General features: G+C 45.5%; 1 protein-coding gene across 1 annotated transcript in view; it reads left to right on the plus strand.

Annotated features, from left to right (window-relative positions):
* LOC142079935 (uncharacterized) overlaps window positions 1-22344 on the plus strand; it is a 29823-nt gene extending 7479 nt beyond the window's left edge. The window contains exons 3-12 of the mRNA XM_075144613.1: window positions 4244-4303; window positions 5292-5382; window positions 6828-6896; window positions 8744-8959; window positions 10420-10494; window positions 12105-12203; window positions 19036-19142; window positions 19854-19973; window positions 21424-21553; window positions 22016-22344. Coding sequence (XP_075000714.1) covers window positions 4244-4303; window positions 5292-5382; window positions 6828-6896; window positions 8744-8959; window positions 10420-10494; window positions 12105-12203; window positions 19036-19142; window positions 19854-19973; window positions 21424-21553; window positions 22016-22071 — 1023 coding nt within the window. The 3' untranslated portion in view covers window positions 22072-22344. The remainder of the gene's footprint in view (window positions 1-4243; window positions 4304-5291; window positions 5383-6827; window positions 6897-8743; window positions 8960-10419; window positions 10495-12104; window positions 12204-19035; window positions 19143-19853; window positions 19974-21423; window positions 21554-22015) is intronic.
* The last annotated feature ends 3829 nt before the right edge of the window (window positions 22345-26173 follow it).

Here is a 26173-nt window from a genome sequence, read left to right on the forward strand (position 1 = left end):
ATAACCTCAGGTTATATAAAAAGGAAAAAAAGGCGGCGGGGGGGGGGGAAATCCTGTTCCACTGGGTCACGAACTGAATGGCCATGAACTAAAAATAATCTTTCTATTGTTCCGCAGAATGTGAGTAGAAATTAATATGCTAAGTCTGATTCCACTAAAAGTCTAGATTCTGTTTCTCTGCATATATTTAATGTATTTGGAATTGCACTGATGACTTTATACAGTCTCTTAATGCGGTGGGTTTAGATGTGTTCTCCCTGTGCAAAACTACATTTTTCATTAAGAAAAAAATTACCCTGACAAAATTCATTTCTCTTTAATAAGTCCATTAGGTTAAGTGCAATAAAATAATGAAAATTCCTTTTTCCTTTTCAGAATGGCCAAACAGCAAGATAAAGAGGCATGACTAATCCTGTATCCTAAAGGCTTTGAAAGGGAAGAATAGGGTAGGGTGGGGTTCCTCAGCCATACAGCCGGCTTACTGCCTGAAAAGGGGCTGGATAAAGGCAGGATTTAATACAAAAGGTCAGGCTAGAATAATACCTTTCCACTGAAAGGAAGTTGAACTCCTTAAAAAATACTTGGTGATGAAAGGAAGGGAGCTGCTGCTATTACTGAAGGATGGTGGAGAAGCAACAGATACTTCAGGTTTGAAAGAGCATCACCAAAGTGGTGGGCTATTTGGTGATCATCAGTCAGTGGTCAGGTTTGGTATTTTTCCTGCATTCAGCTGCTCATTAGGAAGGATGCAGCAAGGTTCAGGAGTCCCAGGTGGGTATTTAGGGCCGAATAGCCAGTCAGTCATCATGAAGACCCCTGGGATATAGTAAATGACTGTCAACAGTATATTTTTAACCTCTTAGTCAGTGATGGAAAGAGAGAGGGATGTTTACCTAGCAGATGAAATATCATTTCAGTCGGAAATGTTGTGCTTGTCTGGTAAAAGTATACAGCAGTCAGATTGGCAAAGCATTAAAACAAAGTGCTGCAATTTTTCCACCTTCTTGCTTGCTGTCATTTATATGGAGAGAAGGTCCAGTAACGTGGAGCCGAGACAAGTCTGTCAGAGCCAATATAGTTAGCATCTTCCCTAATTCTCTGTTGCACTCAACATTTTTCCTCTGGAGTTTTCCCTGCCTCTGTGAGGGCTCCGTACAGCCTGGGGCTGTGCTCGCTTATGGCAGCCTAGGGGAGGAAGACAGTTGCATGTCCTTAATCTTGACACCTCCTTGTCTCTCTGCGTGTAGTCCCTCATGCTTGCAGAAGCATCTTGATGTAAAGAGAGGCTGATAGGAGGTAGGATGTCTCTTATCCTCTGTGTGTGTCTGAAAGAAGGCAAAAAAGCATCCTCCTCCTTGCTTCGTAAGTCGCTGCCGTTTCTGTTGGTGGTGGTGGCAGTCTTGCTGGAAGTGGCTTAATTTGGGAGGTCCATTTGCAAAGCCTTGAGAAAACGTTGAAGATCTCATTATGAGAACTGGGAAATCACCAGGCTTTGTTGAGATTGGAAAGGAATATTGTGCTTACACGTTGTGTGGCTTCCCCCAGTTATCCCTTTGTGTATTCATGCTATAAAACTCAGTTTTCCTGAAGTCCTGTGTCATACAGTGGAACACCCCCCCCGCCCCTGCAACATTTTATATTGCATAGGAATTGTGTTCACTCAGACATGATCGATTTGTATTTTCATACATTTAATTGGACAGACGCATATTCTGAGAAAGAAAGAATCATGTAAGCTCAAGGTCTTCCCTATCTAAGTGGTTCAAATTTTCACCAAAATTCTCCTGATTTTGTATTTTGTATCTTCCATCCTATATGAGAGGCTGCTTCCCTCCCTGCTCCAGGCACAGTGGGATTTCTTCTTTGAGCAGAGCAGGATATGGAAAATGGTCTGTTTTGTGGTGGAGTTTATGGAGTGCCTCTAGTAAATGAACCTGAGAGTCTCAGAAGAGAAATGACTGCTTGTGGGAAAAACCAAAGATGGCCTCGCTAACTATTACAAAACGTTATTGGGTTTTAACAAGAAGTCATTATTTTACTAGTGAATGTTCAGAAGAATATAATTGTAAACATACCAAATGACAGCTAAGGGAGACAAAAGAGATGAGGACCATTTGGTTTAAGCTTATAATTTGAAGCTGGTGGGATTACTGATATAATTAGGCAGATATTTTGGCTCCTGTTACTGTGGTATTTTACTGGAAGACCCTGAATCGGTGTTGTCTGTGTGTTCAGAGAGTGGTATGTTGCAAAGTCGGCAATTTTGGGGCTCCTCCTCCGAATAATGGTGGGGGGTCGGCTGAACACCAGCCTGCTGGGTCCATGCTACATCCTTGTACACCATGAGTTTGTAACTGGTCGGGGTTTCCACGCAAGCACCTCCAAGGGCAAAGCATTTGCCAGTGTGCAGGTGCCCATCGTGCTGTCTTTAACATACACGTCAAACCAGATTTTTCTGAGACTTGTGGAAAATAGCTCTCAAATGCCTTCAAAATACCAAAGAACTAGGCATTAACGGGCTGAAGGACTGCAGCCGCGCTGGGTTTGCTGGGGACAGGCATGGGCAATCACCCACAGGATTTTGTTTGCTGCTAACAAATCACTGCAAACGTCAGCAGAGATTATTTTTTTGGTGTCTAAGAAATAACTCTGGTTCATCTCTTGGAAGAAGCTGCTTCAAGTCCCGACGATGTTTTGGAGTGCCTTTGGGATAACACACAAAAACTTCTTGCTCTGTGGAAAAGAGTTTCTTTATGTCCCCGTGAGTCCGTGTGAGAGCAGAGCTGTAATCTCACCCGTCGCAAGGTGGCTCCGAGTCTTTGCCTCTCACATCTGGGGTGGTGTCCCCGTCGCCTAAAGGGATGTGGCCACCCAGTGAGGCTTTTTTTTTTTTGAAAAAAAACAACCAGGTTTTAGCTTTCCTGATTTACTGTACAGTGTTTCGCGGAGCGTGCTGATTTCTATCTCTCTTTTTCATTAATTGTACGTGTTACTCTTCACCCTGCTAACAGCATCTGTGACGGCGCAGAGCGGGTACTGCTCCTCTGCAGCTGAATCAGAGCAGGTTTCATCTTCCAGCGTGCGTGTGGTTAAACTGCCACCGTGTCTGGGGGACAGAGATGACTTGTGAGGGTGAGGAGGAGGAGTAGACAGTGGAAGGCATCAGCAGTCTTCCCTTCCCCAAGAGGACTGTGGGCACCTGGAGCCCCTTCATCACCAGCTTGTGCGAGGGTGCCCGCTGTCTCCTGGTGCCGAGGGGACAGCTCTGGGCTGCAGCCGGGCGTTTTGCTCCCCGCAGGGCTGCCTTCACCTGCCAGGCATCGGGGCTCCCTGTCGCCCCGTGCCCCAGGCAGAGGTGGAGGATGGATCGGGGACAGCCTGGGGCAGGCTCCCTGCTGTGAGCTGTGCGTTCAGCTCGGCAGCCCAACAGGTCTGGTGGGACTGAAGGAAACCTGGGCAGCGTTGAACTGGGGTTGCATTGCACAAGGAGGGCAACCCGGACAAGGGAGAGGAGTGCCATACATTCAGCAACATGCTCCTGTGCGTGTCAGGGGGAAACAGAGGCACCTGTAGAAGGAGGGTCTGCCTTCTCTTGGATGCTGCCGCCTCTGTAGCGTGCAGTGGCCCTTGCTGGCACAGCCCTTGCTGTTTCAGCTGCAGATTTACACCCTCCCACCCCTGAAGCTGGAGGTTGGCCATTGCCAGGGAATTCTGAGACAGCCGAGGCATTAATCAAACTGTAAGTTGAAAAGTCCGTAAACTTTCATGGTTTATTTTACAGGATCTAGGTAGGATGAAAGCTATTCTTTTAGTTGGTCAGATAGACGTGAGGGGGAACATATGGTCCACCCCAACCAATACACAAGAATTAAAATAAGCCTTCTCCTGTCTATGCTGCTTTTTTAAGACAGGCTTACTCTATTTGAAAAACAACTTTGATCCTAGACAAATCTTAGGATAAACCACAAATATGTCTGCTTTGGAATAAATCTATGTGGAGTTTCTCGATTTACATTCATAAAGGCTTAGCTAACACTAATTAATTTGGAATAAATTAACTCAAATTGGAACAAGGCCACAAATTCTAGCCCAGATTTGTACTGGGGGTTATTTAGCTGTCTTTCAGCCTATCATATGTGTTATGGGAAGGTATTGAAATAATTGTATTCATATGTATATTTACACGTACACACACATGCATATATATATTCCATAATGCATTTTTTTATTGTCCATCTTCTAGGCTCCAGTGAATGGCCAGCTTATAACATCAGTCAACATCAGAGAGAAAAAGCTCCTCAAGGTACCTCCTCAAGCAAGAGTTTTAGAGTTTATATATTGTTTTTCAAGAGACACTTGTTTTAAGAATGTTCCCTAATTGGTGGTCCTTTTTAAAGACAATTTGTTGTTCCTATTGTTGGAGCACTTAAAAGATGACTTAGGAACGTAAGACCAAGTAACTGGCACAGCCACACTGTGGTGCTTGTCACTGCCACCACAAGTGGGACAGTCTCAGGGTCCAAGCCCAGAAGTGGGAGCTGGGATCTCCTGTATTTCAGTTCCAGCTCTGACACGGGACATTTCCTTGGGTCTGGGCAAGGGTTTTATCTTGGGCATTGAGCACTTGTACTGGTGTGGAGGAAAGTATCCATGCTTTACAGACACTTCCAAGTGAGGACCAGCCCCCCAGCCTGGGCAGGGAAGCATGTTCCTGGCAGGGATATCCCACCTTGGAAACCGCTGTGTTAAAACTAGAACATTCAAAATTGAAGGCTTAAGGTTAGCTCTACTGTTTCATCAAGCCATATGAAAATGGCCTCAGCCACTGCTGTACCCTTTCAGATTGGTGTAAACTACAGATATCTTCATTAAAAATAGGCTGTTCCATGAGGGTTTTTTTGGTTAAGCGTAAACAGGGTCCTAAGTCTTGATTTCAGCGATGCTGATTGTAAAGGGGGTAAATAATTTTAGGTTTTCCTCCTTTTTAGGAAGAAAATTAGAGCTTAGGAATGATGAATGCAAATCTTACTATAGAGCAGATGCCTGAATTAAAATGTGAGCTTTCTAACCTAACAGATAAGGCCAAAAACTATGGCATTCATTGGTTTGGAGTTTGCAATAAAATCTGCTCAGGAAGACTTTTGCACCCACTTAAAGACTCCAGTGACCCACTCTCTCCCTGAGTACCACCGTGTGGTCTCCATTTCAAAACTATTGCCCTGAATCTTTTTTTCTTCATGATGAAATGTAACAAATACCTGTTTTATCTTTCTGCCATGTATCTCCTGTAGCCTAAGAAGAAGAGGAAAGCCCAGTGCTCAGACAAGGAGGTGCCAAAAGATCTGCTTTCTGTGGAAAAAGACAAACTGCAAGAGGAGGAAGGTAACAAAAGATGTGGTTCTTCTGTTATCTGTTTCATATTACCAAAAAATAACATGGGATGAAATATTTCAAAAGGGAGGTCTTCTCTCATTCTAGTGTTCTGTGTTATTGGGAAAAATTGCCCATTGGAGAGCTATTTCTATCATCTGCTCCTTACTACATGTAACTATGCGGACAGGGACCGTGTGCTTTCCTGCCACACGTCTCAGGTCCTTACCGCCTTCACAGGGATGGCAAATCCGCAGACGAGGAAGCATCTCTGAAGTGGCCAGAGGTCCGCTGGGTAGCCGGGTCCTATCTTCATGCTCTTACTCTAATCCTGTGGCCTCTGTCATGCTGATAGACAGCTGAAGCTGTGGTCTTCCCAGGCAGCGTTTTGTTGTGCCCATGATTGAGGCTGGTAAAGGCGCTGGGGTAATACACAGCCAATTTCTAGCACACCTGTGAACAGAGCCAAGATCTTTGGTTGCAAGCAAATCTGCAGAGAAATCTGGCAGAAGGCTGGCAAGGCTCAGGCAGCTAGAATTTCATTGGAAAATGCATCGCATCCCATGAGCCCCCCTCCGCCTCCCCCCACCAAGGGTCATATTGAAAACAACAAATTCTAAGCTTTTCTGGGCTTAAAAGATTATAATGTGATTAGTGTGGTGGTGAGAGCAAGAGAAGCCCTCGCTGCTGTCGGACCGGCGTCCTCCCTTGCGGGCCCTTGTGTCAGGGTGCCTGCAAGGCTGCGGAGGAGAGGCTTTCTTCAAACAGATGTTTAGTTTTTTGAACGGACGAGCCAGCTGAGCTGTTTCATGCATTATTCAGGGATGGTTCAGAGAAAGATGATGTTTGTCTCAAGTGAGATCCGGGGACTGTGTTTTTCTTTATTAACCATTTGTGGCAGTCCCTCCCCTAACTTCTTGGGTCATGGAGAGCATGGACGGAGGCAGAACGTGGCCCCATCGGTGTGAATGAACGTGTGTGGAAATCAGCTGTGTGGCAGAGGGTCTCCACATCGCAGAACAAGGCTTAGGGTAGTTCAGGACTAGAGAAAGCCAGTAAATTGAAGCCTTGTTTGATGGTTAAGATTTTCATTAACTTCTCTCCGCTGTCAGACGTACAAGGCGGTTGATGCTCTGTTGTGACATCTCCCCCGAGGGAAAGGGGTGTCACATCAGGCTGACACAAAGGACAGAAGAGGAAGTGCAGTTACATGAGCCAGGACACATGATGGACAGGTTTGTGATGGGGATTTCTTATGTAACGCGTTTCTGCAGAGACAGCAAACGCTGCAGCAGGGGAGATGCTGCATGGGACCGGGGCAGCACTCGTTGCCCTGGTGCCACTTTTACAGGCAGCATCAGAAACTATCAGATAGCTATTTACCTTGGTGCTAAGCAATAAAGGCAGTAAAGGAAGTTTCTTGTTAGCTTTAAAATGAACTTTGCTCTGTGTTGTAGGAGTTTGGCAGACCAAGATCAGCAGCCGAGAAAAGAGACACTTAAGGAAGGAAAGGCTGAAACAAAAAGGTAAATATATAGGCTCAGTTCATGCACCTGATCTGGCCGGGCTTGTCACCCCTTCTCGCTTCCCAGCATCTTTCTGTTTGCTCTGTTTCTCATTCAGCAGCAAAATCTTTGCACTTACTTAGGCTATTTACTTAGGAGAAGACAGCTTTGAGAGCTCTTACTTGGGAGCTTGCCTTTTACTCCAGGCTTTCATTAAAACACATAGTGTTAACCATAGGACTTTGAAAGCAAATGTCTATTAGTTCTGAGATCTGCTAAAGGTTTGGTGTAATGTGGATTAGTTACTTTTGTGTGACTTGACAGAAGAAGTTTTCTGATAATGGATGTATAAAAACCTGTGTAATTTGCTCAGTTCCAAACAGGTTCTTTAATCCAGGCCTGCCCAGAGTGAAGAGCTATAAAGGGGCAATGTACTCGTACCCTAATGAGATAAAATGAAACAATGCTTTGTGCTTACATTTTTCCTCTGGGGATTTCAAAGTGTCTGCCATGCACTTATGCCTATATACTTTTCTACTAATTCTGTTATTATAACCGCTGTATGAAAGCAGGTCATGGAATTAAGGCATTTGGAAATGTTTTAATTATCTGTGGTAAAATTATTAATATAATAGAAAAACCTGTAAGTTTAATATATTAGAGTAATTTAGAAGCTAAGATGGAAGTTTGGGATTGGGAGACACAGCTGGATGAATGTGGGTGTTTGTGCACTGTCTGCAATAAGTCTATCTTAAAGTGCTCTCAGATGCACTACTAAAATTGAAGATCGGGACAAGTGAACAGCAAATTTTAATTAAAAAATATACAGACATTTTGGGACCACTTTCTCTATCATTTGGATTCTATAAATCAAGAGTTAAGTATCTGCATGACAGTCTCTAAGGGCTTAAGGTGCTGAGGTTTCTACTTGCTCTCCAGCAAAGTAGATGGGTCCGCATTTGGCTTTATTCATGTAAGTTGGCCTGTTGGCATCGGTGGTGCCAGCTGCCTGTGCAGAAGGTTTAACACTAAGCCCATGCAGGCGTTAAGTGCTTTGCTGGCCCAGGGCAAGGGAGCTCAGCAGACTAAGTCGCAGTTGAAGCACCAGAAGTCCTTGGTGCGATCCTGGAGCCTGGGTTGTGCAGGAGGCTCCACCAGGTGATCATGGTGGTCCTGTTTAGTATGGACATTTACAGAGCAGTGAAATGTGCTCTTCCAGGAAGAAGCCCTACCCCTGCTGAGTGCTGATTGCTGTTTCTTAGCAGGGAAGAAGCAGCAGCAGCAGCATTAAGGTGTGTGAAGGTGGGGTTGATGCCAGCAGTGGTCCCCTCCCCACCAGAGTCACAGGAAAGTGGAGTCCTAAAGTAGTTTGGGAGTCCTTTGGGACAAAAGATGTTGGAAATAATTGTCATTATATATAGCATCCATATGCCCGACTTTGATTTCTCTAGCAGCCTTGAACTACCAACATCCAAGAGGTTTGCTTTCTTTTTCCTTGGAAGTCTTGCTGTCCTCCTTCTCTCCCTTTACTGCTCTGGGTCCTCAGCTGGACTCTGGAGGCCTTGAGCCACCCTTGCAGTCAGGGAGGGATGCCCAAGGCCTCTGCGATGCGGTGTCATCTCCTGTGGGACTCAGTGCTAGATTGTGTGGTGCCTTCCTTCTCCCATGGCCTTCACGTTGGCTGCTTCAGTGTCCCATCTCAGCGATTCTGCTCTACTGTCATTGTATCTGTAAATAATTTCAGTTGGAATATAGTCATTACATCTGATGGGTTTAGATCAGGCTTTGCTCTGTTGTTTCCCCTGTACAAACTCTTCATTGTAATTAAAAATTATGATGACCCTGTGGTAATATTTATTCCCGAGAAGACCCCAGCAGAGCATCCCTGGGTAGCTCGGCGGTTGAGCCAGCCTTTGACTGGGATGAGAAGGGAGCGGTGTGGCCACTCACAGAGGACACCAGTGGCGGTGGAAAAGGTGCTCTCCTTGCCAAGGCAGAGTGTGGGACCGTGCTGAAGGCCTCAGGAGCCATACGGGAAGAATCGGTGGCCTCCCGGTCAGAAGAGGATGTTTTCTCCAACGTAGGTGAGTGTCAAAGTTCAAATGATGCAGAGAGAAAGCTTCATGGATTACTGTGTCCAGCAGAGTACAGCCCCACTGACGTTCGTCCTGCACACACACAGTGTTGTCCACCCCCTCTGAACCCTGCTAGCTGTCGTTTGTTTTCCAGCAATGTGAAAAGAGTGGTCTTTGTGGCAGGAATTTCTTCTGTGTTGTAGACTACCTGTTGGGTGCAAGTTCTCCACCCATAGGTATTTAGTGTATGGTTCCTTTGCAAAGGAACCAAAGCCTTTCCTTCCGAGGATGCCCACACACGGTCAGAGTTGGGCTTCAGGGCATATCTGTGCGTTTCAAAGCAGTATGAGGCAGGGTATTCCTAAATCAGTTTGGGTATTTGACAGTTGGAAGTAGTCTGTTCATGTCAGTGCTCTGCTGTACCGGCACAGTTTGCCCAGCTTCCCAGCTGATTCACCCCTTGTTGGTGTCCAAACAAGGTCATTTAGAGCTGCTTTGGGTCTCACTTGTGCTGTTGGGACATTCTTTGTGTAACATAAGCTGGAGATGGGAAACTGCATCTCTAAAACCTCAGACACCTTTAAAGCAGTGAAGGGATGGACTGCCAGGCCATTAGGCTAAAGATTAGGAGACGCTGATATCACCCCCTCACTGGTATTTGATGACTATTCGTTTCCGTCACGATTTCATTTTTATGGCAAAGTTATGTCTCACGTTGTATTTCTACTGTGGGTGATACTGTAAATTCTAGAGCACTACAAATAATTAATAACTAGGTGGTAATTGGACCTTTATATCTTTCTTTAAATCTCTCTTCCTGACTTCTTGGTGCGGTGGGAGAGTTACGAGTTAAAAGTTAAAGTGGTTAATACTGCTTTTTGGTTAATTTTCATTAGAGTCTCACCGATTAATTGAGCTTGATGGCTGGATTGATTGGTATATAAGGCCATATGATGACTCACCTTCAGTAGCAATAATCCAATACTCTGGTGATTCAGAAAATGGTCCTAGGTTGCCCTTACATGAGTTGCTTTCTCTGCTAGAGTCCTCTTTCTGCAAAGTATAGGGTTGATGCGGGGAGGATGTTAGTACCATTTTTCACTCCAATGTTTTCAAAAAGCCAAATTCCAAGCTGATATGTGACGACAACTTCTGCCAGTTGTGCATAAAGGGGACATCAGTTCAGATGAGTAGGGATTTGATTAAGTCCAGAGAAGTGCCATGCTGGTGTGACGTGCACTTTGAAGGGCTGAGAAGGTGTATGGGGCAACTGGGCTGTACTCTCTCTGTCCATAGAAGATAATTTCTCCTTGCTTGATTCTTCTCCAGCAACAGCAGTGGCTGCAGGCTTGGGATGGAGAGAACGTGGAAGGGCTGTAATGAGATTGGGAGAGTCAGGTAGAAACTGCAGTCGCCAGTGAATGTGACATCACATTTTGGGTTACTGTTTGTTTGCTTTTTAAACGCAGGAACATGGGATATTGCAGAAGTAAAATCCTGTCCTGTGACCTTTGGGACGTTATCAGAACTGTCCAGGGAGTTAGGTGAGTGGTCTCTCTTTGGACTTCTATCTGAATTCTTCTATCGCTTTCTTAGATGCTTGGCTTAAAAGTACTCTCATTGCTTACATACAGGTCTTCTCCCTTGGAGCCACATTTCATTAGTCACTCTCCCTTGTAGAGCTTGCTCGCATCTGCAATCCAGCCCTACCAGCGTTCTAAGGAGTGACATCAGAACGTTTTATTGAGCGCTTTCCAAACGCGTGTCTCATCTTGGCATAAATAAAAAAAAATATTGCCTCCCCAGCAAATTCTTTCTCTGTTAGGTTTACTCGCACAGAAGGTTTCCGTTGTGTTCTGATGACCAACAAATTCAGAGAATTTCAGACCGAGGGAGGGAGCAAACGCCCAGGTTGGAGAGGCCCTGTTAGAGGCTGCCTAGCCAGCAGCTTCCTCGCCAGCACAGCGAGGGGTTTTCAGCTTGAGCCTCTCCATGCATGGCCTCGAGAAGGATGGAGCATCTTCTGGTTTTGTATGAATCTTGAGCCTCGTTTCTGGCTTTCACTTTGCCTCTCTGCAACTGTCAGTCCTTCTCACTGCCTGGCTCTGAGCGCTCCTGGTTCGTACACTCTCTGCCTACCAGAAACTCAAATTTGTCTGGAGGTCCAACTGGCTGATGAATGCAAAGTCTGGTCCTGAATCTTTTAGAGATGCTAAAGGCAAGCATAGATACATATAGAAAGACATCCGTGCACAAAACAGCATGTGCGGTGTAAGCCAGAATGCTGCAATTCACTTCTAAAGCCAGACGTGCTACTCGATATAATACATGCCATATTTTATCATCTATTTTCCAACACTGCATCAGTGGATTGAAGCAGTTCCTAATGTACAAGTACTCGACAGGGAGAAATATTTGTCAACATTTGCATTTATGCAGCAAAAAATCAAGCTGATAGAGAGCAAAACTGCATACACAAAGGAGTTCTTTAGGTGAAAGGAAGAAAGGGAAAATCAGAGACATGAAAAAAAATCTGTTGTGTATGAAAGAAATGACGAAAACACTAGTCTGTTATGTAGAGGCTTTAGAAAGGGGCTAAGGGGGGTCATTCAGGGAGGGATGTGAATCCTACTGGTTGCTTTAGTTGTTGAAAATAACCATCAGAAAAACTTTAACTCTTCTTTTTCCTCCAGCAGCTATCTCTCATCTGTGCTCTTTCTCAGAGTAATTCGTTTGGTAATTATGGACTTCTGTCAGAATGAACAGAAGCTTTCTCACTGAAGTCAGTAGGAGCTGGAGCTGATACACTGGATGTGGCTTGTGTTCTGCAGGAGCTATAGCTCCCTTCTTACATCCCCGACAGAGATGTGTCAGAAGTTTACATCTCTGAATATTGTCAGTGTAGCCATTCCTGAGTGGGTTGTTTTTAATAACTTATGCGTGTAGTGTCCTTGTCCAGCCTTCATTAATAAATCTATTGTGATGAGCAGCTTAAATTACATATGTATGTATGGCTTAAATTACATAATGTCCAGGCATCATGACATAGCGAGCAGATAAAGGCCTGATTAATTGGTTTTAGTAATGTGATTATCTTTTAGGTTTGGGGATTTTTGTTGTTTTATTTTAAAAAAGATGCTTTTCCCGTATGCAGATAACATGAAGAGTAAATCATCTGAGGACAGTCCTTCCAGATGCTGTTGGCACGCCAGCTCGACCTTCCTCCCCGCAGATGATGCATGGCAGGGGCAGGGTACGTCCCTTTGCTCATTTTCCATTGAAAGATGAGTGTACTAATGCTGATACCCTTTTCAGTCTGTTTTCTAAGCCTCAAAAATCAGGAATCACTTCCCAGCTGGCACAAGGCTGGTAGAGGTACAGGAGAAATTCAGTTTGGGTCTGGTTTTGGGCAGGTACCCAGAGCTGCTGCGAGCTCGGTCAGAGCAGCAGGCGCCCTGCGTGGGACCCTTCAGAAGGGCGAGAACATGCAATTTGTTTACATTTTTACTTAGAAGGCGACAAAAAAGGGATGCAGTAGGTGCAGTCTTGTTCGGTGCATACATACTGCTGTGCAAAGTGTAATTAGAGCTTCTGGGCAGCGAGGCCAGCTGCAGGGAGGCTGTCTGAAGGCTCCCATAGCCCGGTGTCCTCTCTCCAGCAGTTGCACATAGCAGTTGCTGGCAGATAAGCACAGGAACAGGGCAAGCACAGGGCAATCCCCCATGTCCCTCCCCACACCCAGCAGAGAGTGGGTCAGGGATTTCCTGAGCCAGAGGCAACAATATGGGCTCTGTGCTTCAAAAAAACCCCACGTGTTAGCAATCATCTCAGACTACTAAATTTGCAAAACGAATTCAAAGTTGGGTTTGGTTTTCGTAACTCAAGCATTGTGTTCCCCTCCCTCCCATCGTTGGGTGGGGAAGGTGGAGCTGAGTGGCCCCTTTCCAGGCAGCCCCCAGCCCGGGCTGGTGGGGTGGCCGGGGAAGAGCCGCAGGGAGGACAGGGCGCTGCTAGAGCACGGGGTACCTTTGCCAACACTTAAAATTTCCTCTGTAATACCCAGAACCCAGATGCAGAATTCAACTCCAGCGGCCTGTGGCAATCAGGATTTCAGTCTTTTTATGACTGATAATGGTTTTTTTTTTTAACTTTTAAAATCTGCTTTCAAAGGCCAGTGTGGGTCCTGAGTGGCTGGAATAAATTGGCATGAACAGTGTGGGTATTAGATGGCCTTTTCTCTTGACCTTTTGGTCAGGATTGAGTGAAGTATCTATTTATACCCCTGTTGTCGGGAGGCCTTACCCTGCTTTTGCAGGAATGATGCCTGACGAGCCGAGCCGACCCCTTCTTGCTCTAGCTGCTCCCATTGCCTTAACTACGGGAGAACCCAGAGTGGTTGAATGCATTGAGGAGAAAAGACTGCGGTCGTCTTGCTTCTCTGCCCAGTGGTAACTGAGACTCTGCAGCAGATGCACCAGCTTGACCATCAGAGGATTTTATAAATAGTATAGTTCACTTTTAAAAAAATAAAAAGAAAAAAACAAACCCAAAAACCAGCCCCAAGCATTCCCCTCCCTTAGAGCTGTGTTTGTTTACCCTCACGTTGCTGCTGCTGCCCTTTGTAACTTCTGAGCCCAGGCTGGCCCGCGCGGGAAGGAGGGAGGCAACGTGGGTAGCTCTTCAGCAGCGTTTCCTTGCCTTGCGTTTAGCGTATGTCACACTTGGCACGCTCTGGATTTGATCTGCAGTTGCAAAGGCGGGCAGAGCTCCTCTTTTTTCGGTGCTGCGTCTGTCAGAGAGCAGAACAGATAGGAGCAAATTCAGCAGCTTGCTCTTGCATCTTGGAGCAGATGCATTTTTATCGAAAGCAGAAATGGAAGGATTTCTGCCTGCCTTACAGCTTGCTTCTTAGTAGTAGTAGTTTTTTCCTTTGAATCATCAGCCGTGATATTGATGCAGAGGGGAGTGTCACGAACATGTATTCCCTGAATTTAGATGAGGTAATGGTTGGCATTAAGGTCTGCGCTGCAGGCAAAATGAGCTCTTTGACAGTTAAACAAGGCCTGTTAGCTCTTGCACGCCTGTGAACTAAAAAAAATGCCATTTATAACCTGAATATGAGCTGGGGTCATTTTATCAAATCCAGATCAGTACATTTAATGAGTCTCTTTGTTCCGCGATAGGCTGGTGCAGAAGAAGGAGCTGGGTGCTGGACTCCTGCCTCTGCCCCGGCTCGCGGAGCAGCCTTGGCTGGCTCCCCACGGCACATGGGGTTATCTTTTTGTGAAGTACCAGTAATAATAACAGCCTGGCTCACAAAAGGTTTGAGGCTTAAGTGTTGTCGGAACTGAAATCATGTATACATAGAGGGAGAGAGGGTGTTAGTAGGTAGGGAATTGAGCGGTCACTGTGATATGGGGGTGTTTAAAAGACTGATAAATCAGGCTGGTTTCAAAACAACACGCTGCTAGGTTGACATTCATTAATGATACACGTTGCTGATGGTTAATTCTTAATCATTGCCACATCTGGAGTGCTGCGCCCCGTTCTGGACTCCCCAGTACAAGATGGACATGGACATACTGGAGTGGTTCCAGCAGAGTCCATCCGTGTGTGTCGACACCCGCTGGGGTGGTTGCCTCTGGTCTGCCCAGTGAGCGGACAAGAGGCAACGGGCATGAAGTGAAGTATGGGAAATGCCATGTATACATAAGAAAAAGCTTTTTTTTCATGGTGAGGGTGGTCAGACTGTGAGTAGCAGGGTGAGACTAGACGATCTCCAGAGGCCCCTTCCAACCTCAGCGATTCTGTAATTCTCATTTTGTCATCAGTCATTGTCTCTGCATATTCTAACAATTAGTCCTTAGCACTCTAAGCCTTCGTTAGCTAGGACTATTCAGTGTCTTGGAGCTGAAGCCACATGGTTAGCACTGACGGCTGCAGTCCCTCATGAGGGAAGGGGGCTCCAAAGCGGGCAACTTCTGTCACCCTCGTTTTTCCCTGCTCATTGTTATGGTTTGCAGGCTTTTCAGCCCTGCCGCGAAGAGAAAATCTCTGTGCTTCTGGCATAGTTCATGTTATGCTCGGGCCCGGGAGCTGCTCTGGTTTCGCCAGGCACCTTTCTCGCTTGTTCTGCAGGGCTGTTCTGGATCCACCAGACATCTCCTGCCAGCTCTGCCTCCTGTGCTCTACCTTGATGGCTTTACTGCTTGCACGTGTTTCCCAATACTGCCTCTGTGCAACTATACCGCACGTCTGCCGCTGCCCCCGTGGTGACATTTATGTACTTACACTTAGCTCTCTCACAAAACACGTTATAGGCTGTGGCTGGTTTTGCTGTTACAAAATGTGTAACCCGCACAGTGCAGCCGGCTGGGCTGTTTTAGAGCACTAGTGTCTGGTTCCAAGGCAAGCAAATACAGATTTTATGCCATGCGTCTGCTTCCACGCGCAGTGGGCCTGTGCTCTGGTGACAGCGCAGGGCAGTCTCAGAAGACCCACGTTCTGCTTCGCAAATGCAGCACGTCTCATGACCACGAGGGCTGTCTTTTTACCTGTGACTTGGCATCTTCCCAATGAATCCTTCTTGATTGCCAAGGCAGATTTTCCCTGGAACCTTGAGAAAGCTCCCATGGCTCATGATTCCCATCCTTCCTTCTGTCCTGGGGTTAAATGAATTTTAATTCCTTTGTTTCATGGGAATAAGCAGCTTCTTTGGATTAAAAGAAGTCTTCAGTCTCGGATTTATTTGATATTTTGCATCTACTGAATTATGCTAGAGGAAGGTGCCAAATGAGGGACTCCTACACCCAGCTGCTCATAGCAATAATTTTGACCTGTAACACATAAATGCAAGCTTTAGACTGGAAATGGTCTATCCATTTGCACTGAATGGATTCCATTTGGTCTACAAGTGAGGGCTCAGCAAGGATTTGGGTTAGGACCATGCTCATTACACAGCCACCTGTCCTTTGCAACGGGACGGGTTTTCTACAGCAGCCAGAGAAGGACTCAGCACCATAGACAATACGCAGTCCACTGAGGATTTTGCCCTGCCAGATGAAGGGCTGCTCTCCCTTAGGTTTCTGCTGACATATTGGGGGAGAGCATGCCAAAGAGGGGTGCTGATAACATAGGATCCAAACCTACAACTCTGGACTAGAAAATTTTTAATCCCCTTCTTGGTGACACAGACTGATTTTTGCTGCAGTACCTTCCAGCTTCGTTTTCCAGGCCAGATAATTAGGTTCAGCCTGTAGAGTACTCTACCCTCTCTGTCACCTGGTATAGGGAACGTGCTGACCAGACCCTGCTGCTGTGGGGCCCTGTTTCCCTGCTCCCCGACACCTCTGGCTGCTCCCCAGCATTGCCCAGGCAGCTGGAGACCAAGGGCGTTCGGGTGGTCGGCGCTGGGGTGGACTTTCTGCCGGCAGAAGTGCTGGCATCCTCTCTGATTTCTGAAGACACCGTCAAAGTAGTGCCCTTCAGGATCTTAAAGTATCTTCATCGCATGGGGTATGGGGAAATCACCTTGGCCCTGGAACACACGCTGCAAATGGGACATGTTTGGTGCTGGCAGGGAACAGAAAAGTACAGCTTTGTCTGGGTGGAGCTGCTGGGGGACTGAGGTGGGTTGCATGCAAGAATCTAGCTAGAAAATGGCATTTAATAGCACCGCTTTGGTAAAAATGAACAGCAGGAATTATCAAGATGTTGGTCAATAGACGCGCTGAGAGAGATGACCTCTGTTAGTGCTAAGCCCACCAAGGAAGCAGGAGTACTCGCTGCTGCACGGCACGTTCCTTTTTGTGCTCACGGTTTTCTCCTGCTGAAGGAATTACTGACTAGTTTTGGCCTGTGAGAGAAGTTGTGGCCCAAGAAGGACCAGTTGCTGATTTAAAAATATTAGCAATTATTGAAAATTTAAAGCCATTCCAGGAGCTGTCACTGTAGCTGGAAGGGAAATACGCTACACAACAGGAGAGGTTTTAAACGAGAGCTCAAGGATAAGTACATTTAATCCTATTTTCTCATCAAATCCAGCAAATTGTAAAGGAACTTGTATTGCACTTAAGTTTACTCTGAGTTGATTTTAAACACCCCTGGGACATAATGCTTTGGGAAGAGTAATTCTGGGATGAGGCAGAGTCACCGCTGCCTGGCTGAGCTTCACGCCTACCCACATGATGAGGGCGAAGCATAAACGTAAGCCCATTGCAGGAATTTAGCCATTAAAACTATTTTCATCTTAAAAATAAGTACATAAACATACTGTTTAAGAGTTCGGAAGTTAAATAAGTGAAAACGATAGTCGTGGCTTCCAGTGTGCCTTCCTTAAGTTACAGTCCGTTCTGCTTGCACACCCACGAGAGCGTCCATCGGCAGAGCTGGTGCGTGCGGCTCAGGAGGGACTGAAGTCTCGGTGCCATTTCACCACTCCCTGCGTCATGCTATGTACCTTCCTGGTAGCCAGAATTTGTCTTCTCTCTAGCAGTAGCAGCATGGTTCTACCTATATTTTTTGCTGCCACGGCACACTTCTGGTGTGTTAGTGCAGAGGCAGAGCGTGCATGCGCAGGCTGCGGAGCTGGGACTTGCTGTGTCCTCACTCTGATGTACCTTCTGGCATAGACGTGGGGTGGAGAGCGCAGGTTGGTGTTGCCTTCAACCACACCAGCTAAATCCTCCAGGATTTGTGAGCCAGATCCTCATGTAACCTAACTGGGGAGAAGCAGCAGAAGCTTTTTGGTGGTGCTACAGCTTACACAAACTGTTCTTCACACATCTAAGTCATTCATGTATATTGTGCATCTCTCAAATCTAGATGCATTCATTTGCCTAAAATACTTAGACTGGAATTTTGGGTGGAACACATTAGAAAATACTTGTTCCTGTCCCTTTGAAGAAGGAAGGAAATACTGTCTATGTACAGGGCATGGATTTTAAACAGAGAAGCTTGAGCAATGTTTATAATCATGTTTATAACATTTGGCAGCAAACTGGACAGAGCAACTTTTTGGAAACAGTTTTCTTTTATCAGCCCCAGCATGCTTTTGGTTTTGGCCCTGCTTCAACTAGAAGTTTTTCCATCCAGCCTGGGATTTTTTTGTATTTGTTTTTATTTTAAGAGACATGATCAGCTAAGAGTTATTATTATATGTTGTGTTTTGAAAGTCTTTCTCCCTGTTAGGGTAAGACTTAAGATTGTTACATTCAAACCATTAAAAAATAATCAAGTTGTCCTTTCAACATCTTATGCTGATTTATCTGCTTTTTTGCACCTCATTCAGCTTGGGCAAGGAAATTAGACTGGTCTGTTTTGCCTTCTTGCCTGAGGATCATTTGCCAGTGCTTTGTGGAGAGGCAGCTGAGGGCTTGCGGCCAGATGCTGGCAGATACAGAAACCTAAAAGATTTTCAAAAGTTTTCTGCTTAGCCCCCATGAAATGATCAGAATCGATGCAGGGTTATCTATTTCATGCACATTTAGAGTTGCATGTGAAGGAGCTTTGGAAGTCTATGCCGTGTTGGTGCCTTTCTGGCTTACATTCAAGAAAAGAAAATGGAAGAGGAAGACAAAGTCAAGAACGCCCTTGGTACTATTTTCTTATAGGAAAGAAAAGCCAATGAGAGCATTCACAAATGCACAAATCCTTTGCTAATGTTACTCTTCCACACAAATAATTGCCCTGAGGATGGTGTGTTGCAGTGAGTGGAAGAGCCTGCCGTCTCCGCCAGTGTTTCTGGATATGCCTGAACCCTTCTCCCTGAAATTAAACAAAAATGTTTGACAAGCCATGCTATTAGTTTTGTAAAGCTTGTTTTATTGAAGTGCAGGCTGGAAGGGCTTTTGTTCCTGTATGTGTTTTTCTGCCCTTCTTTAATTTTCCTCCTGTCCTGAAGAGTGCAGTCACTAATTGTGAATTAGCAGTCAATGTTTAAGACGCATGCGCATACGGGCACACCCAGACATCCCATCGGCAAGCAGGAAGATGACAGAAACTGTTTGCAGCATTTGTGTTACTAGTATGAGCCTGGGAAGTAGTATGGATTTGAACATAACTCATTCATACGCTTGTCCTGATAGATGGTCCTTCAGCAATTGACCTAGACTCTGACTGGAAGGCTCCCACGGAAGAGTGGGGAAACTGGACGGGAGATGAGGAGCATCTGACAGGGGACGAGGAGGAGAAGGTGAGGCAGCAGTGTTGATGACCCAGGGAGACCTGCTCCACTGGGGTCAGTCTCAGCCAGACTGGAGTGTCCAGTCCAGCCCTGGAGCCTGACTCCTCCGGTGGTGGGGGCTTTCTCATGCTGGGAGGAGGCGCTTGGCGTGGGCACTCCCCTGACCTGCCTGCGGTAGCTGGAGCTGGGGGACACACTTGCAGGACGTTGAGATGGGTTGGGGGGGTTGGCTGGTTCTCGGAGTTCATCATCCGGATGCATTGCGGTCCTGAGCAGCAAACATCGGGTGTTTGCCACCCTGTGTGAATGAACTCTTTCTACTGCTGCTGACCTTCCTGAATATCTGGGGCTTAAAAGAGGTGTAAAGTCCACCGCTGACACCAGCCTTCACACCATCCCAGGCAGCTGGGATGTATTTATTTAAGTGAGAGGGTTTGCTGATAGTGATACAGTTGTAGCTTGGGTGGAGAGGTAGAAGCAGAAAGCTTGCTGTTTAAATGCTTTCTAGAAGCCCAGGGAAATGTCCCCCTTTGGCAGCAGTGGGAAGAGCGTGCTGAGCTTTTTGCAAACAGCTGTCTTAAGCCGAGGTGTGTACCTTAACCAGAGAGACGCCCTGCGTGTACACTGTCAGCACACACTCCTGGAGGTAATCAGTTTTCCTGAAAAAAACATGAATCGGCTGTTCCAGGCCTCCTCTTATAAAATCTCTGATGCTTTCAGGATTTGCCAAAAGGCAAAGCAGGCAGTCGTTTCTGCCTTTCTGGACTCGAAAGCAAAACGCAGCGGAAGAAGAAGAAAATTGAAGTGAAGGAAGCAAGGGGTGGAGCTGGACTGAGGCATGTGAGTATTTTGTATTCCCAGAGTAGCGTCTGGTTTTCCAAGAGCAGAGAGGGATGTCTTCGCTGTTAGGATGATGTGACCTAAGGGGGGCTTTTCTTCATCTTCTGGCTTCCTCTTCTCTTCTCTTTTCTCCCTGCCCTCCCGTAAAAGAAGGGTGAGCACAGTGACCAGTGGGTTTTTGCAACACGGTATCCCCTAACATATTTACAAAACAGTTTGATTTTGCAATGCAGAGAGGAGCAGATGGCTTTAATCATGGAAGAAGAAATGCTTTCTCAGGCAAATGCACTCCAAGTTTAGTGTACAACTGGGCTGTGTTTTATCTATGGTGGAAGGTCACCTGGAGGTATTAACAATAACACAAATGTGGTTCCCAAAAGCCAGTGAAGATAAAGCGAGACCAATGTTATACCAGTGAAAAGCTCATTGAGAGAAAAATGTCTCAGAGTGCATCAGAAAAAGGCTGTGGAAAATGTCAGCTCATTTGGGATGGGAAGTACAAAGGAACAGAGTGTTGACTGGGTTTTGGACCAGTCCTTGGCTGCTGCTCAGTGAAATGAGAATTGGGGGGGACACCCCCCAAAATGTCCTAATTGTTTTTCATTCACTTGTTACTGAATATGTTGCTCTGGACTCGTACAGCTGCGTAGTATCATTTGTCTTCCCCTCGCACCCACCGTGGTGTCTCCTGATCCTTGGGATGATTTTGCTCCCTGATCTCCTGATGCTCCCATTTTAAGGGAAAAGCTTTTCACTACCTCACTGACCACAACCCACATGGTCATTAGGACAGCCCATCAGCTACCGGAATGCTGCCAGGCCGCTCTTTCTCTTGCACATCCAATTAGTTGCTTTAGCTTTGTATGTACCTTAATGAATGATCTTAATGGTGCTGTTCAGACTCCTCAGGACAGCATTGTTTCTTCTGGCACATTTATGATGGGCCAGAAGAAGTTTGTGCTGCACGTCAGCCCCAAATGCCGATGTCTGCTGCTGTGCAAGCTCATCCTTTGGAGATGGACATAAAAAAATGAAATTACTTGTGAAACCAGATACACAAAGTTGCTCATCACACTCCCTGTGCTACCTCCAGTATTTCTGTGGACTACGGTCATTTAGCAGTGACTGGGCACATCGTAGTCTTCAGTCTCACTATACAATTACAGTACTTTCACCTCAGTATATCTTGCTGTTCTTCTATTCGCGGGGGAGAAAAAGGGGAAAGATGGTAATGAAAGACAATTTCAATACTTTAATCCCTTCTAAAACAAATAAACAGGAGGCAGGTAGATGACATCCCAGAATATTCTAATAATTTAAAAACTAATTTGTCCTGCAGTTTCTTTAAATACCCCAATTCCCTCCAATAATGACATTTTCTCTCATATTTTGTACTCGCATATGCTTCGTTTAATTCATATGCTTAGTGAAGCATATTGTTTCAATTAAGCCCCAGCAAGGTTTGGAAACAAGAATGGAAGAAGGCCCAAGGGACTTGGTATCTACAAAACATAGCAGTGATGCAGTCTGTGCTTCCTTCAGAAAATCCTTGGACGTTGCTAATAATTCACCCAATAATGGTAAGTGATTGGTTTTGCACATTGGATGAATTTTGGTTTCAGAATAATGCGTAACCTGAGAAGTCTTCACAAATGCATTTTTAAGTGAATATGCAAAATGCTTCTCCTTTAGCTGTATGTGTTAATTCCTAGAGAGTCTCTGTTATATTTTTTTCTGTGACAAATACCTGTTCCTGCTCCTGCCAGAGTTAATGAGCAAAACTGCTATTGCATTTAGTGGGAGTAATTTTTGCACAGCGCTTTTAAACATGAAACGGAAGCAAATGTATGTGGGAGTCAGAGCCCACTAAAAACATTCACAGCCCTCCCCATGACTTTGGATTACCCTTGTAAGTAGGTGGCCCTTGTAAAACACATCTAAGAACCCCAAAATACCCTTCTTCGGGCAAAAAGCCAACAGTTCCCAGGGATGTGATTGCATGTGGAAGGTTTGTGCACTGGCCCCTGTTGTTTGCATGGCAGGTGTGCCTGGAAAAAAGGAGAGGAGGAAGAGGAAGAAAATGAAGAAAGAGACTTGAGGGAGCTGTGCAGCTGCCAGAGTGACAACCCAATGGGGCAGGCATGCCGATGAGCTGCAAGGATTCTGCTTTCTGCGATGCCGCGCTGAGCCCAAAGTGAAGAGAGGCTCTAGGAGACCTCCCAGCGAGAGGAAGGGGAGAAGAGGAGCAGTGAGCCAGAGAGCGTGAGTGTGTGAGAGAATGGAGAGAATGAGCACGCTGTGCACAGGAGGTGGCGTTTGGAGTGGCTGTTCGTTACAAACTGCTGCTCTTGATTAAAAGCTGTTGAATGGGTTTTGACTGGTTGCATTAAGTCCTTTCAGTTTTTCACTGTCATGTTGTTTGTCAACTTGTAATGTTAAATGCCATTGTAGAAATGGTCGGGACATACCGGACCGTGATTGTACTTCAGTTCCAGGGAGCGTCCCCCAGCTAGTCTGGTCTCTGGCATTTTTGCAGAGATGCTCATCGACAGGCTACTAATGTACAGAAGGAAGCGCTGTTCAGAGACAAAGGGAGAATAACGTGGATTGTTCTCAAACCTCCTAAATCTTTTAAATCCTTGTTGGCTGCTACAGTCAGACTTCTGCCTCATACCTTGACATATTTATACTTTTCACCCCCCGTCAGGCTAGCTTGCTCCACAAGGGAAAATTTCTAGAGGAGGTTTTAAAGTTATTTGGAAGGATGGTCTAAACCCTTTTTTTCTCCTCAGATTTCATGGTGGGCTAAAGTTTAAAGTCTGTATGTCCAAAGCATGTTGCATTTGTACTTATAGTAGACTGAAGTAACTTTTTGAAATCATTTTTCTTAATCTGATGTTTGGAAGTTTTTATCATTTTGTTACTTAAATATTCTAATATAAACTAAATTTGTGAACGAAATTTTTAAAAATGTCATTTTAGTATTTATTGAAGAGTGTGTATTTCTCGTTGTCAAAGGGCTTATAGTATGAAGGAGGGAATGTGTTACAATTGAATACTGTGGTTTATAAACAGCGCTGAGCTGATACCACTAAAAGCTGAAGCCCTTTATCCCTAGAGGAGCTGCAGCTCTGGGAGTAGCTGTGAGGGTTCCTTAGGTGGTCCTGAGACTGCGCCTCCACCTGACCCATCTTAGAAATGCTGTCTCGAAGGATGAGATAATGATTGTCAGATCTCCATCTGCATTCGACTTTGTGCCTTTGGAGATCGTATGGGAAGATTACCTTACTAATGCATGTTAAACGTGTGCACGTTTGTAGGCATTGGGCTGATGCTGTGAAACTCATTTCACGTCGGACACTGAGTAACCAGGAATTGTTAATGGCTTTACACCGCTACAGCAGCACTCCTCTTCGCATCATTGAGCCAGAGGAGAGCTCTGTGCTTCTGCCATCGCAGCCACCCAGTCCCTGCTGCTGGCTTGTCTGAGCTTTACCTGCAGCTCAACACGTTCACCTGATAGCCTTCATCTGTCGCATAGCTGTCAGAGCAGCTGTATCCTTCAGAGAAGCAATTAATTGCAGCAATGTATTTGTGTTTGGAGTTTAGCTGCTATATGTTAAAGGGCAGTTCTCTTGTGCTGTGGTTTTTGGGGTAGCTAGCTATACAGTGTGCCCTGAAATTTAGCACATCAGGTTTCAGACAGACAGGTGAGGGGTAATCTTAACTGATGCCACTTAGCAGCCCACTGGCCAGAATCTGCACATCTTGGTGTTTGTGTCTCAGTGTAGGGGAAATATAGGCAGTTTATGAATGGACTGAATAGACCAAAGGGCTTTTATCTGGAAAGTAACTGGTTTGGAGCAGATGCATAACAAGAAAATACACGGCCTCACTGGAGAAACAAGTACAGCAAGTTCAAGGATTTAGAAGATGTGTTAATGAGTATGTGGGTAATGAGTAAAGTTCTGCTATCTCTGAAGCCAATGGAAAACATTCATTGACCTCATTGGGGCCAGGATGTTGCCCAAGGTCTTTGTTCAGCATTGAAGATAACCTCTGTCATCCAAAAAAAAAAAAAAAAGAAAAAAAGAATGAAGGAGGTAAAGAGAAGCTCACAAGAATGGTAGACTCCAGATTTCTTCTTCTTTTTTCTCTGTATCTGCTTGCAAACTTTTTGATGTCTGTGTAATTATGTTTTATTTGAACCTGTTACAGTATTTCAAATGTTCATTGTTTTTGTAATAAAAAATCAAAACTTTTGCCCAAAGCCCAGCATTCATGAGCAGTTTTATTTAATTAGTTTGTATGTGTGTAAAAGCACGTGTTTTTGGCTAAAACCAAGCTTTTTCGAGGTACTGTAAATGTTTTGTAAGAGATTTCCTTCATCCGAACCCTTTTATGTTTAGGAAATCCTCATGACATTCTTCTGTTGTTGGGATAAAAGAACAATCAAGATCTGTAACACTGACAAGTTGACCGCAGTGCTGATGACAAGCAGCAGCAAATTCTGTTACCCAGTTTTTCTGTCAAATCCATCAGTACCACTCTTACTGACATCAGCAGTATCAGAAGAGCTAATGTAGGCAAAGAAAATACACTCCTACAATTAAATACTGTTGATCGTAGGCTTTCCTAAATAATTGCAAAGCTCTCTTCAGGGCAAATTTGGTGGCAATGTACTGTTTGTGTGATTCATCCGCTGTATCGGTGCCATTGCTGCGAGTAGTTAGGACGGGTGTGTTGGTACCGTTTGGTGGCAGGGCTGCGGTAGTGCCGGGGCCCTTCTGCGCCGCGTCCCCCAGCGCTGCTGCTACGCGGGCTCCCAGGGACAGGAAAGTGTGCCGAGGGTCTGGTTCCTCAGTGAATGAACAGAGTTTAAAAAACCAACCAAACCAAAACACAAAGCACTCAGCAGCTGCTCTTAACTTCCATTTTCACTTCCTAGTCCTCAGAGGCTGAAAAACCATTGCTCAGCTTCACAAATGGTCTTCGCAGATGGCCGGTGCCTTTGAAAAGCAGACCTTTGAGCCCCTTAGGAAATTCCCCTTCCTTTCATCACTGCATGTTCAGGCCACGCCCCGGTTTTTATGCTTTTAAGACATGTCTCCCCTTCTCTTCTGTGAGAATTAACGATTCAGCCTGCTATGCCGCTTCTGGCACCCGGAGCGTTGAACGAACGCGCTTGATATGCTCGTTCTCCTAATCTCTGATCTTTACTAGCTGGAGAGTAGCATAAGTCCTCACACAGGAGATTCAACATCGCTCCAACAGGTTGTAGCATTGCTTGTGCTAGAGCTGAATGTTTTTATTCTCTGTATAACTTAACCCTTAGAAGGGTACATCTAAAGCAGCCTCTCTTTGGTCATTCATCAACCCAGCGTAGTCTAATTGCCAGCTCATGGGCCAGATCCAGCTGGCTCCCCCGACCTTTTCCCTAAGCAATTCATTAGTTGTTTGAGTGGCACATGCCTCGGGAACAGCCAAAACCTCTCCCTGCACCTGCAAATGGCTCAGCGGCTGGAAATCGAGCCTCTGGTGCAGCCGTGGCGTGGGAGGTGGGCTGAAGAGTGGCTGGGAAAACATCTATGATCTGGTTAGGAGCAAGCAATTAATTGTTACAGCAGCAGCTGCAAATGATGAAATACACTGCTTTAAGTTTCAACTTTCTCTTAAACTTAGTCTGCTCTATTTTTGTAATGATGCTCTTTCTTGTGGGAAGCCTTTTGAAGGTGGAAGATTGGCTATATCCCTAATAATAGGGCCATATCCGTAAGCGATGGGTCCGTGGGTATCTTGGGCACTAAGATGTGGTTGATGCTGTAATTGATGAACTCCTGACCTACAAAGCTGTGTTTACTCCCAGGCAGACTGCAGTATGCAGATGAAGAGGCTGAAGCTTTGCTTCACACTCAAACCATGGTGTAATACCGTCAGGGTTAAGTGGGGCAACTGCAGAGGAATTTGGCCTGCTGTTCCATAATTATCTGTAATTGATCATTGTAATTATCTGTAATTACCAAGGTTCCACCCAATCTGCAGATCAGTGGCACAGCTGACATATCTGCATGAGCTGAGTATCAGGTAGACATGCTAATTGCTTGGCAGAAAATAATTTATTTACTATGCTAACAACACAGGCCTGCTCCATAATATGGAAAATGCTCTAAGAGTAGCTGGCTCCTTGTGAGGAGAGAGGG

Source organism: Calonectris borealis, chromosome 3 (assembly GCF_964195595.1).
Source record: "Calonectris borealis chromosome 3, bCalBor7.hap1.2, whole genome shotgun sequence".
Taxonomy (NCBI): Eukaryota; Metazoa; Chordata; class Aves; order Procellariiformes; family Procellariidae; genus Calonectris; species Calonectris borealis.